Here is an 18,161-nt window from a genome sequence, read left to right as displayed (position 1 = left end):
GACTTTATTGGTGCCCTTCTTTCAGGACTTTACAATTTAGTCTTAGAGTAATAGAGTTTTTCTCCCTTGTGATTTTTTAGAAAAATCTTCACCCGAGGATATGCTTATTGCTTTTAGAGAGAGAGAGGAAGGATAAGAGAGAGAGAAACACTGATCAGTTGCCTCCCGCACGTGCTTCTACCAGGGATCAAAACCCAAACCCAGGTCCTGACCGGTAATTAAACCCAACACCTTCTAGGGTACAGGACCATGCTCCAACCAACTGAACCACCCAGCCAGGGCAGGAGCATTTCATTATGTGCTTATTTGCCATTTATAAATCTATGGAAAACTGTCTATTCAGATCATTTGTCTATTTTTAAATAGGTTATTAGTCTTCTTACTGTGTACTTTTAATAGCTCTTTATATATTCTAGATATAAGTCCCTTAAAAGATATAAGATTTTCACCCTGGCCAGGGTGGCTCAGTTGGTTGGAGTGTCATTCCAGAAAGGTTTCAGGTTCTATTCCCAGTCAGGGCACATACCTAGATTTCAGGTTTGATCCCCAGTCAGGGTACATATGGGAGGCAACCGATAGATGTTTCTCTCTCTCTCTCCCTTCCTCTCTCTAAAATCAATAAAAATACATATACTCAGGTGAGGATTTAAAAAGAATGATATAGGACTTTCAAATTTTTTCCCTTTCTGCAGTATGTTTTTTTTTCCCCCCACATTTTTGATGTCCTTTGAAACATATGCATTTTAAATTTCAATAAAATCCAATTTTATTTTATTTTGTTGCTTTTGCTTTTATGTTTTACCTACAAAGCCACTGCTTAATCCAAGGCCACAATGGTTTACAACTGTGTTTTCCTCTAAGAATGTTATAGTTTAGATCTTACATTTAGGTCTATCATCTATTTCGAGTTAGTTTTTGTTTGTGGTGTAAGGTAGGGGTCTAATTTCATTCTCTTTTTTTTTTTTTTTTTATCCTCACCCGAGAATACTTTTCCATTTTTTGTACAGATAGAGTGGGAGGGAGAGAGAGGAAGGGAGAGAGAGAGAGAGAAACATCGACGTGAAGGGACACATCGAGTGGCTGCCACCCGCACGACCAACCAGGGCCGGGGACAAACTGCAACCGAAGTACGTGCCCTTAGCGGAAACCGAACCCGGGTCTCTCCGGACCGCAGGCCGACGCTCTAACCGCTGAGCCAAACCGGCCAGGGCTAATTTCATTCTTTTTGTATGTGGATAGCCTTCCTGATGTTTTAAATATAAGCCTCCTGCATTATACAGATGTTCCTGAAGAGTTTGTGACATGCCTGTCTCAGCTCCCTGCCTGCACTGTGCCAAGCACACAATTACCTACCTTGTTTGTGTGAGCACATGTGTGAACATTTCATACTTTGCAAGGGCAGAACTTTTCACAAGATGACATGATGTTCAAACTTATATCAAAGAAAAAAAATTTAAGTTATCACGCAGCATTGTTTCCTACAAAACACTTTCTGTAGTCTAGAGCAGTAGATATATTTCTTTCCCTTTAAAGCAGATATTTCATAGTATCTCAGAGCCCAGCCCTTCTTCAGGTCTGTATAGATAGAAACAACCCCATTCCTAGCAAATCTTGTTTCTCAGTTTGCCAGCCCTTTCCTTGCCATTTAAAATGACTGCCTATTTCTATCAAAAAAAGTTGGCCCCTTCCCATTCTGAGTTCACACCGCATGCCCCTTGATTTCTACCTCCTTAGTAGCTTTACCAGTTTTTTTTTCCAATTTTGGCAATCCCCGAGACAAAGAGAGAATTCTGCTCACCTGGCATTTGACAGGAATAATTCATTACATTTCATCTTGCTGGCCTCGCCTGGCATTTTTTAAGAGCATTTTAAACCAACTTTACACGTTCACGCTCACACAAACCTCCTATTTTTCTTATATCCCCCAACCTCTCTGTTTTTTCAAACCCTGTGGTTATATTTGCATTAACCTTTTAGAAATATAAAGCACAGTTTAGGCTCAGAGAAAAAGCTGAACTCAACCTGCGGATTACCAAACTGGAGGGCTGCATTTGAAGGCAGATCTGTGAGGTATCATTTAGTCTAAATCTAAGTCCAGTGCTTGGTACCTTATTTGGATATTGCTGCTTTCAGTGCTTGAGCTGTTCTTCCAAACACTGGAGTTCTCGGCTACTTTTCAGTATGATGTAAGTACCACAAGTATTGCAGTCTTAGAGTTTCTAGTGGGGGATTTCAGATAAGATTCCACATCTAAATACACTGAAAAACTTTAGGTAGAAGTAACCATTTAAGAAATGCACTTGAAGGTCTCACTTGATAAACTAGGGGAAAAAAAACCAACACGTTTCAGAGATTCAAGTCTGACTCCTCTTTTCATCTTCAAAGCAAGCAACAACTTGAAATATTCAAAAAGAAGGCCCCAAGGGACCAGCTGCATCCTAATCTAATTATTCTTCCAATGGTACTTCATGGAGGGCCACTGCCTTCCTGTGCTTGATACTGCTCAAACATAAACGGCTGCTTTTCTAAAGCTAGTGAAGTCTCTTATAAAGCTATAATTAAGCTATTTCTAATGCTAAGAAATGGGGCTGTTATTCACAATATTAAAGCCCACCCTCCTCTGTCACTGAATGCAGGGAACATTCATACAAGTGGGCAGCAGTCAGTGTAGTAGGTAGGCACTGTGGGAAGTTCAGAAAGTCATTCACAGGAAGGTGAGAAAAGAACTAAAACGTGGAAGCTGAGTATTGAAAGGGTTTCTGAGACAGAACAGTTGGCTTTGACATTTTGTCTAAAGGAAAGGGCATCTTCAGAAAGGACATAGGTTGTTTTTTTTTTTTAGTTCTATAAAGGTATGTTTGAAAAGCCATAGTTATTCGGAGCTTATTGGAGCACTTGCAAAGGTCATTACAATTCTTAGCCTCTTTCCATTTTCCATTGTAAATCTCTGTCCCTTTTCCTCTGGCTCGGTCACTGTGAATGTAATGACATGCACAGAGAAACTGAGATGTTGAATGCAACTTGAGCTGGTGATAGAAAGGTTCTGAATGCAAAACTTTAGAGTTTGTAGAAAATGAAGAATAAAAGATTTTTAAAAAATCTCCCATGATCTCAACAGCAGACACGTTCTTAATTTTGTGGTGTGTTCCCTTCCAGATATTTTTCTCTGAATATTTAAGAATAAATAAGCTTGTGATTTTACAGCTGCATGTACATACAGTTTTGTGCCCTAACAAGCAATTCCCTTTTATTAAAAACATTTTCCTATATGTTTTCAACACCGTAATTTACGTAAACATTCTCTCCTCTCTGGTTCCAAGTGAACTACTTGAAACCTCCATGGGTAGAAATAATTGGAGAGTGGAGAGACTACAGACTGGAGGCATCAATTTCTCCATGATGACTAGCTGAAAATACTATAGTGGTTTTCCCTATTTTTTTGTGCCAAACCTCTGGCATCTGACTAAATCTCGTTGCTTTCCTTTCACTCCTTTATGCGTCCCACTCCTATCTTGAGGCCTTTACTGGTTTCCCAATTGTGTTGATGAACGAAGGCTTTTTAACCAGGTGGGTTCTTCTTCGCAGTGTTTGACACGGAGCAAGATGACTTTGAGGCTTTAAAAACGGGTCTTTTATAGGACCTGGGATATTTTATCTGAGTCTTCGCGACCTATATTTTTTGAGCCATGCTTTTAGCCAGGGAGGTAGTTTCCCTGGCTAGCTATTTCTGAATAGAGCCCACTCTCCAGAGTGCAACAGTCAAGGGGGAAAGTAAAGTTGGGAGCAGGAGGACCGTTCTCCTTCGCTAGTCAGTCTCAGCAGGTAAGGTTCTTTAGTGCTTCCCCATGCTGGCTGGCACCGGCCCAGAGCTATTAAAATTCTTTCAAGGTGTGGCTGAGGGTGTGGTGGAGGTATGTCCATCCAAAAGCTTTAGTAGACTGTTAGATTTAAGTTGCATATAAAAATACAGAGGCGTATTAAGAGCTGGAGAAAGTTTCTGGTAAAAACCACGGCACTGATTTTCTTTTTTTTCTCCCTGAAACGAGAGCATCGCAGGACGTGTTCGGCTCGCTTCTGGTCGGAGCTTCCGAACGGGTTAAGAGCGCGTGCAAACTCCTGGGAGTCCAGTAGGAGTTGCTGGTTGTGCCGGACATTACCTCTGGGTTTTGTCATTCTTCTGTGGGATGTCCATGGAGCCGGCTTGGGCATTTACTTTTTAAAGTTTTCACGTCCCAAAGCCACTCTCCAGTGGCCGGAGTGCGGCGCGCCTCACCGCCCGGCGGCTTTTGGACTCGCTCCAGGCGTGGGGAGGGGGCGGGAAGGACTCTATTCCTTGCCGACGACCTTGCCCTGGGAATTTCCTGTGGCCATTTCTCACGGACAAGCCTCCTGCACCGCTGGAAGCGCGGACACCCACTGCCACGGGTCCCCAGAGCGGAGACGCGAGCAGGGCAGGGAGCGCCCCGCCGCCCACCCTGCGCTCCCCCTCGCTCCCCCTCCTCAGGTCCTGCCGAGAGCCCGGATGTTGGATTCTCTCCCTACGCCCGGTCCTTCATTTCCATAAAAGGGCAGCGGCTCCGCGGGGCTGAGATTGCAGCCACCGCGGGCGCCCCCCGCCTCCCGCGCACGGCTCCCGCCCCCGCGCGCCGCCCCGCCCCCAGCCTGAGTCGGCGCCCCCCCGCCCCGAGCGCGGCCGCGGGGGGAGGGGGCGGCGGCCCGGCCCGCTCCGGGCGGCTCGGCGGGGCGGAGGAGGAGGGAGCGGCGCGCCCAGCCCCAGCCGGACTCGGGCTGAGGGGGCGGGGAGAGAGGGGTGGAGCACCGGGAGGGAGGCGAGGGGCCGCGACGACGGGACTCCATTAGTCGCTCCCGCCGGGCGGCTGCGCTTCGCCGGCTTTAGTGGGGGACCGGACGCGCTGCCCCGCGAGCCCCTGCCCCCGCGCTAGTTGCCGCGCCAGCCGCAGGTCAGGAGCGCGCGGGGCGCGCGGCGAGGGGCCGGGACCCGAGGGGAGCGCGGGCGGGCTGGAGGAGGAGGAGGAATGTGGACCCGCGGGCGGCGTCTCCCGGGGCCGGGGTGCGGCCGGCAGGCGGGCAGGTGAAGCCCGCGGCGGTCCGCTAGGCTGGGGCCGTGCGCGGCGGGTGGCGTCGTGGCCGCCCGGGGCCGCGGCGGGGCGGGAGCGTGGGGCGCCGCCGGGAACGGGCGCGGGGGCGCACAGTGGTGCCCGCAGCCGGCCCCCGTCGCCGCCGCTCTCCCGAGTTCGTGCGGGAACCTTCGGTCCTTCACCTTCTCCCGGCCGCGGCCGACGCCGCGAATTCGGTGGGATTTGCCTTCCTTGGGAGGAGTGACGCTTACGAGAGCCATTTCCTCCGTGCTCACAGGAAGGAGCCATGGCTCTGGACGGGATAAGGATGCCAGATGGCTGCTATGCGGATGGGACGTGGGAACTGAGTGTTCATGTGACGGACCTGAACCGCGATGTCACCTTAAGAGTGACCGGGGAGGTGCACATTGGAGGGGTGATGCTCAAGTTGGTGGAAAAACTCGGTGAGTAGCATCCCAGGCGCGTCCAAGTAGCGACCACCCAGATTCGGGGCGAGTTGGGGAGGGGGGACTTTCTCCGAGGGGAGGGGTGGGTTTTAGAAATCTTGGTTGGAGTCCCTCAAATACTTTTTTTAAAAAGTGTAAGATCTTTCTGTATTTTGGCAAGTAGACCTTTCCCCCTTTTGCATCTTGTTTTGTATTGTTTCTCTTTGAAATTTTCATAATGTAATTCCAGCCTCCCAATTAACGTAATTGCGTAGTTTCCCGGGAGAACTTAATTCTTTACATTTAGCGAGTTCACATGGAAAGAATTGAGAAAAGTGCGCAAGTGACTGTTGAGAGAGGGATATTACAGGGCTTGTGGTTATCAATTACTAATCTTTAGTTTACCCAAATGTTGGTGAAGTTTGGTATAGAGGATGATGCAAAATGTATTTAAGAATAAACTACCAGAAAATGTGCAACTTCTGGCGCCGGTATGACGGTTCTGTAGCTTGTACCACTGCATGATGGAGTGTAGTAAAATAATGTCCCAGTCATCCACTCTTACAAGGGGTGGGGCAGTGTTTGACTATCTATAGCCCATGCTTTGAGTAAGCTATTTCCAGCATTCAGTTTTATATTAATAACAAGCTAGTGAAATGATTTTGTGTTAAAAAAAAAAAAAAACAGACATTAAGCTAATTCGAGATTGGCAGTATTTGCTTGGGTACAAATATATATTGAATTGATTGAAAACGGACTCAGTTTTAAATATTCTATTACAGTATAAATGTAAAGAAATTTCACAGTACACATTTTGTGTGATGGATGAAACCATTTCCAGCTGGAAGAAGCTACTGAAATGATTCAGTACGTAATTTTATCACAAGAGCAATGCTGGGAGGACTGTCTTCCTGAGCTTTCAAGTGCCTTTCTATGTAGTGCAGCTCTGTTAAGGTGATATGTGTGGCATAGGCTTTTTAGGCTTTAGGACTTTTTTAAAAAACAGTATTCCTTCTTCAAGCCACTCCGGAAAAGTAGAGAAGTATTTATCAGGAAATTTATTTCTTACCAAGGGATTATTGTATACCTGTCATACAAATTTACTGAAATAGTGTCTGGATGCAAATTTGCGGAATAAGGCAGAGTTCTTTTAGATGGACTGTCTTTATATCCCTGCAGGAAATTTAATTATTGAAGTGCCAAAAAGAAGTTCCTTACAAGGTAGCCTCTTTCTCAGGACTGCATTGTTTGGCTCTCTGAGACAGCCCAGGAAAGAGATACCCCTGGGGTAGCTCTTTGAAAATGAGATTTTGCTGTGTTGCTTATCCAGTTAACTGGTGGTTAACATTTTTTTCATCTCACTTGAATAAGCCAATCACTGCTTGCAAAATATTTGTGAACCTTTTTTGTGGGGCACTAGTGTGGGATTATCTAAGAAGAAAATGTCAAATATCATTGTTCGTATTTCCTTTGTTTTCAAAGGAAACAAGCATTTACATCAGAGATTGCTTTATATATGATAAATGGACCTTATTAATAACACTGGTTTCAGCAAGAAATATTTCTTATTATGAAAAAGGATCTGTTGAAGGTGACTGAGACAACTTGTAGTTCTTGAAAGCCAGCCTTTAATGAATAAATAATGACTTCTATATTTGTATTGCATTGATTAGAATTGTTTACTACAGAATCACAGGCATAAATAGAAATACAGAGAATAAACTATTTGCAGAAAGAAATGATATTAAGTTTAAGTGACTATAATCTTAATCTTTTAATATTGATGCACTTTTAATTTTTTGTTTAATGAAAAGAAGCCAGACATGGTAGGAAATGTGTACATGGAAACCTTGCATCTTTCTTGAACTGAACCAGTACTGATCTTCTTAATATTTTGACTTTCAAATAGAAAGTGCTTATCAACATAATTCTGACTTTCCTGTTTGGTACAAATAGAGCTAAACGATTTTTTGCTTCTGGCTTTAGGATTAGGTACTTTGAATGGTAAGCCATTTTGTTACCCATTGGCATGTAAATAGAGAAGAAATTCAGTAGAGCCGTATTTAAAATTTTTAAATCAGTCTAGTAAAATTAGAAAATAACTTGACAGTTCTTTAGAGTTGCCTAAAACTGGAACGAAACCTGCCTCCTGAAGCCCTAAGTTATGTCACTGAAGGTGTCAAAGGGCAGACTGAATGGCTACTTGTTAAACAGTAGCTAAAGTAGATCAAAGCAGTTTGCAGAGTGTAAATGATAAGAGGTGGAGATTATGGTAGGGATGAGATGGCACAGGGTCTTATGTCCCTGGATTGCAGAGCAGGGATGGACAACTAACAGAACCAATTAGCTACTGTAGCCTTGGAACAATTACGGTACCTCAGAACAGAAGCTACCACAGCATTCCCTACAATCCAAACTCCAAACGCCTGCATGATACCCTTGTTCTCCTTAGAGTGTGTATAAATACCGAAGTATTATGTTTTAAGGCTGTCTGTCTTCCCACATAATCAGTGATAGCAATTGTTTCTCTGGGATTATTAGATTTTGCAGTGACTCCCCCCCTTAACATTATATATTAAAATTTTGTGTGTATGTGCACATGTGGAATTTTCTGGGAAGAAGCTTCTTAGCTTTCTATTAGAGTCTCAAAGAGGCCTGTGATAATAAAAAGGTTATGACACAACTCTGTGGATTTGCCCCTTAGGGTCAGCCTTACATGACGGTACAGTGTTTATCCCAGACTTAGGCAGCTTAATTAAGCAAGCTAAAAAAAGTAAATTATGCTTCCTTGGTATGTGTCAGCAACATCTTTGTATTTAGTTAAAATTTTATAAAGAACTTTTACACCTCAGTTAAGGTCATTAAACCATGATTCTTAGATTTATGACTTTAATTCAAAAATCTGAAAAGTCCCTTTTAAATCTTAGTGTAAAATATGTTTGTCATTCTGCACTAATCTTTTAAATGAAAGCACAGTGTATGCCATGAAGTGGGCTTTAGGGAATTATATTGTGATGTAACAGAAACGTATGCCTCTGTGACTGAGTCTAGGCTAATACCAGAAGATGGATCTCAGCATGGATCCCCTTAATGTTTACACTTCATTCCAAAACTGAAAAATTATGTCCACGTTTTTGTTTTTTAGAAATACAAATTGAAAACTTTAAATACGATATTTAAAATTTATTGCACGTGGCCCTGGCCAGTGTGGTTCAGTGATTAATTAGAGCATCAGCACGTGCACGGAAGGGTTGTGGGTTTGATTCCTGGTCAAGGGCACCTACCTGTGTTGTAGGTTTGATCTGGCCCCTGTCAGGGTGCATGTGGGAGGCAACCAATTGATGTGTCTCTTTGACATTGATGTTTCTGCCCCCCCCCCCCACTCTCTCTAAAAATCAATGGAGAAAATATCCTTGGGTGAGAATTAACAACAAAATAAAAATAATAAAATGTATTGCACATTTTGTTAAAAACAATTTTGAAACCTGTATAGTATTTTTTTATTTTACAGTAAAGGATTAAAATATAAAACATTAGGGATAAGGATTATAAAAATAAGATGTCAGAGAATATCATTGTAAAGTAATTGTATTCAGAAATAAATTTTATAAAGAAGAGGCTTGATTTTGATAGGCTTCCCTGACATTCCTCTGGTGATCATTGAGAAGTATTAAAACTGTTTATCAGATTTAGAGCTTAGTCAGGATTGAGGATTCTAAATTCCAAAGATGAACTTTGTTTCAGTGCATTTTAGTATCGCTTTATAAAAATTGTCTTATTAAAACTTGTGTACAATTAAATTTTTACTTTTCTGTAAAAAATCATTTTAGTTGAAGAGTAAGGAATTTTTTATAATATAAAATTTGCTGAATGGAAGTCTCCAGCCAACTCTGTGAGCTTGGAGGGAAGAGTAGACTATGTGATTTCTAAGTTTTTTATAGCTCTGATTATGAATAGGAAGAAAGTAGAAATCAGGTTAAATAATAATTCAGAGGGGGGAAAAATGTAAGTTATGGGACCCAAGAATAAAAAGAAATGTATGGAGTTGATTTACAAAAATTTGAGGAATACCTTTCTGAATGTAGCCTTTAGAAGTAGTCCTTGCTTTAAAGTGTATGGTGTTCTTGCCATAATAATGAAATGAGTACATTTATGTTGGAGTTGTATGTTAGAATAGAGTTAGGCTGTGAAGTTATCACTCACCATCAAAAAATAAATTTTAGTTAAAATTTCCTTAAAGTGATCTTTTTTTTTTTTAAATGCTCACCTGAGGACTATGTTTTTCTTGATCTTGAGAGAGAGCGAAACATCGAGCAGTTGCCTCATGCACAGCACCGCCACCTGGGATGGAACCTGCAACCTGGGTATGTACCCTGACTTGGAATCAAACCGAAGACCCTTCAGTGTGCAGGATGATGCTCTGGCCACTGAACCACACCAGCCAGGGCTCTTAAAGTGATCTTGAAGTATGGTATGCATTCATTCTGTCTCATAGAAGGCCAAGATAGCTAGTTTTTCCTTTAGAAACCAAAAAATAATAATAATAAATTTCTTTATTTTTTATTTTTATTTTTTATCCTCACCTGAGGACATTTTTGCATCTGTCTTCAGATATAGCTGGAGGGAGAGGGGGACGGAGAGAGAGAGAGAAATATTGATGTGAGAGAGACACATCGAGTGGTTGCCATGAACACGACTCCAACCAGGGTGGGGACAAACTGCACCTGAGGTTCCAGCCCCCCTAGCAGGAACCGAACCCAGGACTCTCTGGTCCGCGGCCGACACTCTAACCACTGAACCAAACCAGCCAGGGCAAAATAAATTTCTTTAGTTCAGCACCAGATGAAGTTGGCTTGCATTAAGGGCTTTGTGACACAAAAATACTTTATATACTAGGATTAGAGCTTGGCAAAATGCACACAGGGAGAGAGGTACAGGTAACTGGACAGCTCCCTCTCATGCTTGTGCTGAGTGCTGCTTCTTGAGGAAGACATGATTATGTAGTGGAGTGTTGTCTTTGACGTTGAAATCTTCAGTTTTTTTCCCCTGAGGGTTTATAGTTGAATTCATGGAAATAAAATGTCTACATGATACAGTTTCACTGCATTCATAGTGAAATATGTGAAGATTATAAGAAATTAAAAAAAAAAAATCTTGGCCCAATTGGTGTGGCTGAGTGGTTGAGCGTCAACCCATACACTCTAAGAGGTCGCCAGCTTGATTCCCAGTCAGGGCACATACCCAGGTTGTGGGCCTGATCCCCAGTGGGGGCATGCAGGAGGTGGCCAGTTGATGTTCTCTCTGATCTGTTTCTCTCTCTCTTTCCCTCTCTCTTCCCCTCTCTCTCTCACATCAATAAAGAAGAAAAATTTTTTTAAAATCTTGAAGTGAAGTGAAACATATAATGGTGAAATCATATATATTAAAGTGAACTGAGTTTTAGTTATATATGTATTTTTTTTTTTAGCCTTTTTTTTTTTTTTTCTCACCCTAGGACATTTTTCCATTTTTGTACAGACAGAGTGGGAGGGAGAGAGAGGAAGAGAGAGAGAGGGAAACATCGATGTGAAAGGGACACATCGAGTGGCTGCCACACTGCAACCAAGGTACATGCCCTTAGCGGGAACCGAATCCGGGTCTCTCCGGACCGCAAGTGGACGCTCTAACCGCTGAGCCAAACAGGCCAGGGCAGTTATATATGTATTATTTGATAGCATGTTTACTCAGTTTTGAGAATACTGTTAATGATCCATAGGAACAAAGTGTGAGCTCTTCCTTGGATACATTTATACGTTGTTTGCTGCCATGTTTTACACTTTATTTTTTAAAACTCAGCACATACTCTTGATCCTAGCTAGAGTTAACTTATTTATAGAAGCACTAAAAAAGAATATGTGTTTATTCAATTTCTTTCTTTTTTTTTAAGATAGAGTGGGGGTGTGGAGAGAAAGAGAAAGAGAAACAATGATGTGTGAGAGACACATCGATTGGTTGCCTCTTGCATGACTGGGGATCAACGTGCAACCTAGATACATGCCCTTGACCAGAAATCTAACCTGACCCTTTGGTCTGAGGGCCATGCTCTAACCACTGAGCCAAACTGGCCAGGGCTGTTTATTCAATTTCTTATAAAAGATCTTATTGAAAATATCCAGTAGTTATTGAAGAAAATTAAAAGAGAATTTCAAGTTTACCTTTTATCTGTTTTTTGAAATTTCAAACTACTTTGTTCAAGAAGAATAACAGTAGCCCTGGCTGGTTTTCTCAATGGTTAGAGCATCATCCTGCAGACCAGAGAGGCCTGGGTTCAGTTCCCGCTAAGGGCACGTACCTCAATTGCAGTTTGTCCCCAGCCCTGGTTGGGGTGGTGTGGGTGGCAACCACCTGATACGATGTCTCTCTCTTATGTCGGTGTTTCTTTCTCTCTCTTCCTCCCTTTCTCCCTCCCCTCTCTCCCTCTCACTCTATCTGAAGATAAATGCAAAAATGTCCTCGGGTGAGGATAAAAAAAATAAATGAATAAAGAAATAAAGAAATAGAAGGATAACAGTAAACATTGTATAATCTCCATGTAGATCACCAGTTAGCATTTTGCCATTTGATTTCTGTGTACACAAACAGACACACACACACTGTTTTGAACCATTTAAGTTACAGACATCAAAACCCTTCATACCTAGATACTTAAAATAGATATTAACTAAGAACAAGGACTTTCTCTTAAACCTTACATTACAATGATCAAGTCCAGGAAATTTAACTTTGAATCAATACTATTATCTACTATGTATCCTTATTCAAATTTGCAAATTGTTCTCGTAATGATGGCCTTTGTTTTTTTTCATTCAGGATCTCATTCCACATTTAATTTAACTAAATTGGCCTCATAGGGTTCTTTAATACACAGAATGGCTACCGAGTTTGGAACCACAGGAGAATATATAATGAATGGTTTATTAAAATTACATTAAGATACATGTAAAATAATAAGTAGTACCTATTTCCAGACTTTATAATCACCCTATAGAACAGTTCCTTAGCCTTTGTCGTTTGAGACATTGTTTTACCTATTTATTTATGTTTGTTTGTTTTTTATGTTTTTGTTGATTTTTTTTTTTGGTATGTGCCCCTAGTGGGAACTGAACTCGGAACTCTCTGGTCTGCAGGCTGATGCTCCAGCTGCTGAGCCAAACTGGCCAGGGCATTTTTTTTTTTTTTAAGAGAGGAGGGGAGAGAGAGATAGAAACATCAGTGTGAGAGAGAAACATTGATTGCCTGCCTCCTGCACATCCGCTCTTGGGGATCAAGCCAGCAACCTGAGCATGTGCCCTGACAGGGAATCGAACAGGGACCTCTCAGTCTATGGGATAACGTTCAACCCACTGAGCCACAGTGGGCCACATTGGCGAGGCTTATTTATTTGTTTTTAATTTTATTTTTTATTTTACTGTTAATTTTCACCCGTGGGTGTTTTTTGTGTGTTTTTTTATCCTCACCCGAGGACATTTTTCCATTTTTTTGTACAGATAGAGTGGGAGGGAGAGAGAGAGAGAGAGAGAAACATCGACGTGAAAGAGACACATCGAGTGGCTGCCACCGTACAACCAACCAGTGCTGGGGACAAAATGCAACCGAGGTACATGCCCTTAGCGGGAACCGAACCCGGGTCTCTCCAGACCGCAGGCCGATGCTCTAACCGCTGAGCCAAACCGGCCAGGGTCTGTGGGTGTTTTTTAGATAGAGTGGAAGGGAGAGCAAGAGGGGGGAGAGAGAGAGAGAGACATCAGTTGGTTGCCTCCTGCACCACCCTCACAGGGGTGGGGATCCAACCTGTAAACCTGTTCAGAGATCCTGCAGTCTAAGGGCCAGTGCTCTAACTGCTGAGCCAAACTGATCAGGGCTGCTTTAACTTTTTTTTTTGTCTTTACCCTAGACACTTTTTTTTTGCATTTATCTTCAGATAAAGCAGGAGGGAGAAAAGGAGGAAGAGAGAGAGAGAGAGAGAAACATTGATATGAGAGAGACACATCGAGTGGTTGCTACCCACACAACCCCAACCAGGACCAGGGACAAAAAGCAACCCAGGTACGTGCCCTTAGCGGGAACCAAACCTGGGACTCTCTGGTCCATGGGCCGACACTCTAACCGCTGAGCCAAACTGGCCAGGGCTGCTTTAACTTTTTAAATAAGATTCTTTATCAGTGCAAATTTCACTTCAGAATGATATTTTTATAGGTTCTTTGCCATATACTTTATCTTTAATGTTCTTTTTTTCTTCTTGGCTTATTGTTAGGTAAGGTAAAATTTTTAGATATTATTTGGTATACATTTCCCATGTCAGCTGTCTGCAGGCTATTTAATTTTTTTTTAAGATTTTTTAAAATTGATTTTTATTTTTTAAATTTTTTTTTTTTTGAATTTTTTATTTATTTTATTGTTACAGATATTTTACCTTTTTACCCCATTGGCACCCCCCACCCCACCCCACCTCACCTCCGCCCCGTCCCCGGCTTAGTTGTCCATGTCCATTGGTCATGCATACATGCATATAAGTTCTGTGGTTTATCTCTTCCCACCCCCCCACCCCCTCACCCCCTCTTCTGAGGGATGTCAGTCTGTGCCCTACATCCATGTTTCTGGGTCTACTGTATTCCTCAGACTGTTATGTTCATTATATTCCGTATATAAGTGAGATCATGTGGTATTTGTCTTTTTCTGCTTGGCTTCTTTCACTTAGGATAATACTTTCCAGGTCCCTCCATGTCGTCTCAAAGGATAAGAGATCTTTCTTTCTTACCGCTGCATAGTACTCCATTGTGTATATGTACCACTGCTTTTTTATCCATTCGTCTACTGGTGGACACTTGGGCTGTTTCCAGATCTTAGCTATTGTAAATAGTGCTGCTATGAACATGGGGGTACATATATTCTTCCTGATTGGTGTTTCAGGTTTCTTAGGGTATATTCCCAGCAGTGGGATCACTGGGTCAAATGGAAGTTCAATTTTTAATTTTTTGAGGTAACACCATATTGTTTCCATAGCGGCTGCACCAGTCTGCATTCCCACCAGCAGTGTACTAGAGTCCCCTTTTCTCCACATCCTCGCCAACACTTGTTGTTTGATGATTTGTTGATGGCGGCCATTCTGACAGGTGTGAGGTGATACCTCATTGTTGTTTTAATTTGCATCTCTCTGATGATTAGTGATGTTGAGCATTTCTTCATATGTCTTTTGGCCATTTGTATGTCCTTAAAATTGATTTTTAAATAGAGGAAGGAAGGTGGAGAGCAAAACATCGATGTGACAGGGAAGCATCCATTGACTGCCCCTGCACGCCCCCAACCCAGGATCAAGCCTTTAACCTGGGCCTCTGCACTGATCAGAAATCAAACCAGCAACCTTTCAGTGCATGGGACAACGCCCAACCAACTGAGCCACACTGGCCAACTGAGCCACACCGGCCAGGGCAAGACTATTTAATTTTAATAGGTTTCAGCTTTAATGGTGAGGAATTGTACTCCTCAGGAGCTTAGTCTGATATTGTTTTGTGTTCTCACCCCCTAAATAACAAGAAAAATCATTCCACCCTTCCTCTCACTTTCATGCACACACCTGCCTGTGTAATGTAGCACAGAGCTGTTTACTGTTTTCATACAGTTTCTGAAATGGAATGGAACACTAAGTGAATAATGGTATTTTGGAGATTTGAAAAATGTATAACCATGAAAGCTTTAGTAGTAAATTAATTCTTAATGCATTTTATAAGAGCAATTTTTAAAATGCTTCTGTTTATTTATTTTATTTTTTGTTAATCTTCACCTGAAGATCTTTTTCCATTTATTAGAGAGAGTGGAAGGGAGAAAGAGAGAAACATCAATGTGAAAAAGACACATTGACTCGTTGCTCCCACATGACCCCAATAGGGCTGGAGATCGAACCCGCAACCCACTTATGTGCCCTTGACTGGGAATTGAATCTGAGACCTGTCAGTCTGCGGGCTGATGCTCTAACCACCGAGTCAAACTGGCCAGGGCAAGAGCATTGTTTTTTATTCAATTATAACAAAGAAACGAATGATACAAAAGTGTTTCTTGGCACATGAAAATGAGCATACATGTTTAGAAGTTAATGAAGTTTTTATTTAAATAATTCTTTTACTGAAATAAAAATTATAATGCCAGTGCTATAGTATATTACAAAATGGTATATATGCCTACTGGGAGGTAAACAAATATTTCAAAAGAATATTTTTAATTAATATTTAAAAATTGATATGTGGCATTTTACACTTGGATTTGTGGTTACAAATTCATAGCTATTATAGTGCATAATTATTGCATTTTTTTTCTTGTTTCTCTTTATAAGAGCAAAAAACAACCACTCTTATAAAATGCATTAAGAAGTAATTTACTACTGAAGCCTTCATGGTTATACATTTTTCAAATCTCCAAAATAACCATTATTCACCTAATGCTCCATTCCATTTCAGAAATCGCAAGAAAGTAGTAAACAGAAAAAAAAAGTTTTTCTTGACATATTTTTTGTAATGTCAAGCTTACTTAACATTACTCAAAAGAGAGAACATATGTGAAAATGCATTATATGAACATTCAGCAAAATTCATTCTCTTTAGTATAAAGTGGTGAATTTTGACCAGTGCATACAATCATTAAACTACCACAATCAAGATACAGAACTTTTCCAACACTCCAAAAAGTTTCCTTGTTACTTAATAATCAGCCCATTCCCTCCACCCCAGCCCCTGAAAACCCCTGATAGTTTGCCTTTTTGAGAGTGCTCTACAAAAAGAACCATACAACATGTAGCCTTCAGTCTGGTTTATTTCACTTATGATAATACTTTTTTTTTTTTTTTAATTTCAGCATAGTATATTTTAGATTCGTGTGTGTGTGTGTATCAGTAGTCTTTTTGTTGCTGAGTAGTAGTGCATTATATGGATGTGCATTAGTTTATCCATTCACCAGATGAAGGGCATTTGTGCTGGTTCCAGTTTTTGTGGAGATTATAAATAGGGCTGCTGTAAATATTTGCATGAATACATACATATTTTCATTTCTCTTAGATAACTACCTAGGAGTGGGATTGCTCGGTAACATCCTAAATATATGCTTAAATTTACGAGAAACTGTCAAGCTTTTCCTAAGCAGCCACATCATTTTGTATGCCTATCAACACTATAGGAGAACTAAAAAAAAAAAAAAAAAAAAGAAATGTATGAGAATTCCACTTAACTCTGAGTCTTCTCCTAGCACTTGATATTGTCAGGTGTTTTGTCTAATTTTAGCCAGTCTAAGTATGTAGTGGTTCTCATTATGATTTTAATTCACATTTCCATAATAAGTAATGATGTTGGGGAACTTTCATGTGCATCTATATACCTTCTGAGTAAAGTGTCTTCATATCTTTTGCTTTTTTAAAAAAATTGGTTTTTTTTCTATTGAGTTGTTTCGTTTTGTTTTGTTTTGGTTTTTATCCTCACGGAGGACACTTTTTTGCATTCATCTTCAGACAGAGCAGGACGGAGAGAGGAGGGAAGAGAGAGAGAGACACATCGAGTGGTCGCCACCCACACAACCCAACCAGGGCCGGGGACAAACTGCAACTGAGGTACATGCCCTTAACGGGAACTGAACCCGGGTCTCTCTGGACCACTGCTGACGCTCTAACTGCTGAGCCAAACCAGCCAGAGCCATTCTTCCTTTTAATATATAAAAGTAAACAGAAGCTCTACAACTTATAGAACAAAATATGAATTTGTAAATGCAGATTTCTTACATATGACAATTTTTTTAAAAAGCTCAATTCAGAAAAGAAAAAAATGTGGACTTCTCAAAGTGAAAAACTCTGCTCCTTGGTTGGGGTCACATGAGTGGCGACCACTCGATGTGTGTCTCTCGCATCAATATTTCTCGCTCTCTTTTCCTCCCTCTCTCCCTCCCGCTCTATCTGAAGATAAATGCAAAAATGTATATAAAAAAAAATTTAAAAAGGAAGAATGTATGAGCTATAGTAGTGATTGTGTACCAAAAAGGAAATACATTATATCAATTTAAAATAATATAATTATTATTTTAGTTTTGTAGAATCTGAGGTATAAAATATAGTCCAGTGAGAATTGATTTATCATTAATCTACTGGAAAACTTATATATTTAGAACTTAAGTCATAAAAATGGGCTGGTAGTGAAGCATCTTTGAATAAATAGTTTCAGATATTAATGTTATAGAAAGAAGTAAGTTTGGGTTCCAGTCCTGGCCATACCACTTAGTAGCTAAGTATTTGTTTTTAAGGAAGGGTTTTCAATATTCAGAATCTCAGTTTTCCTTATCTGTATAGTATAGACAGATAATTAAGTTTGTTCCTTTCACTTTGTAATATATTAGAGTTCTTTAAAATTGTTTTTTAAAGTATGCTAACCTTTAGAATATAGAATATACCATCCTAAAACAATACCATTGTGGATAAAGGGGTCATTATACAAATCGTGGTCTACTTTCCTTCATTGAGAATATTATACTGGTAAAATGCTTAGAAAATTTAATCTGGGATTTTATCTCAATTTCAGTTCTGCTTCTCAGTGAATTAGGGTATTTGTGTGAGAAGAAATAAGCAGTA

General features: G+C 40.9%; 1 protein-coding gene across 6 annotated transcripts in view; it reads left to right on the top strand.

Annotated features, from left to right (window-relative positions):
• The first annotated feature begins 4,857 nt into the window (after nt 1-4,857).
• Nucleotides 4,858-18,161, top strand: part of FERMT2 (fermitin family member 2) — a 77,329-nt gene continuing 64,025 nt past the window's right edge. For all 6 annotated transcript variants that reach the window (XM_036281550.1, XM_036281535.1, XM_036281543.1 and 3 more), the window contains exons 1-2: nt 4,858-4,961; nt 5,377-5,542. In XM_036281550.1, the coding sequence (XP_036137443.1) occupies nt 5,386-5,542 (157 nt within the window). In that variant the 5' untranslated portion in view covers nt 4,858-4,961; nt 5,377-5,385. The remainder of the gene's footprint in view (nt 4,962-5,376; nt 5,543-18,161) is intronic.

Source organism: Molossus molossus, unplaced genomic scaffold (assembly GCF_014108415.1).
Source record: "Molossus molossus isolate mMolMol1 unplaced genomic scaffold, mMolMol1.p scaffold_m16_p_1, whole genome shotgun sequence".
Lineage (NCBI taxonomy): Eukaryota > Metazoa > Chordata > Mammalia > Chiroptera > Molossidae > Molossus > Molossus molossus.
The sequence above is the reverse complement of the archived record's forward strand: the minus strand, read 5'-3'. Positions and strand labels throughout refer to the sequence as shown.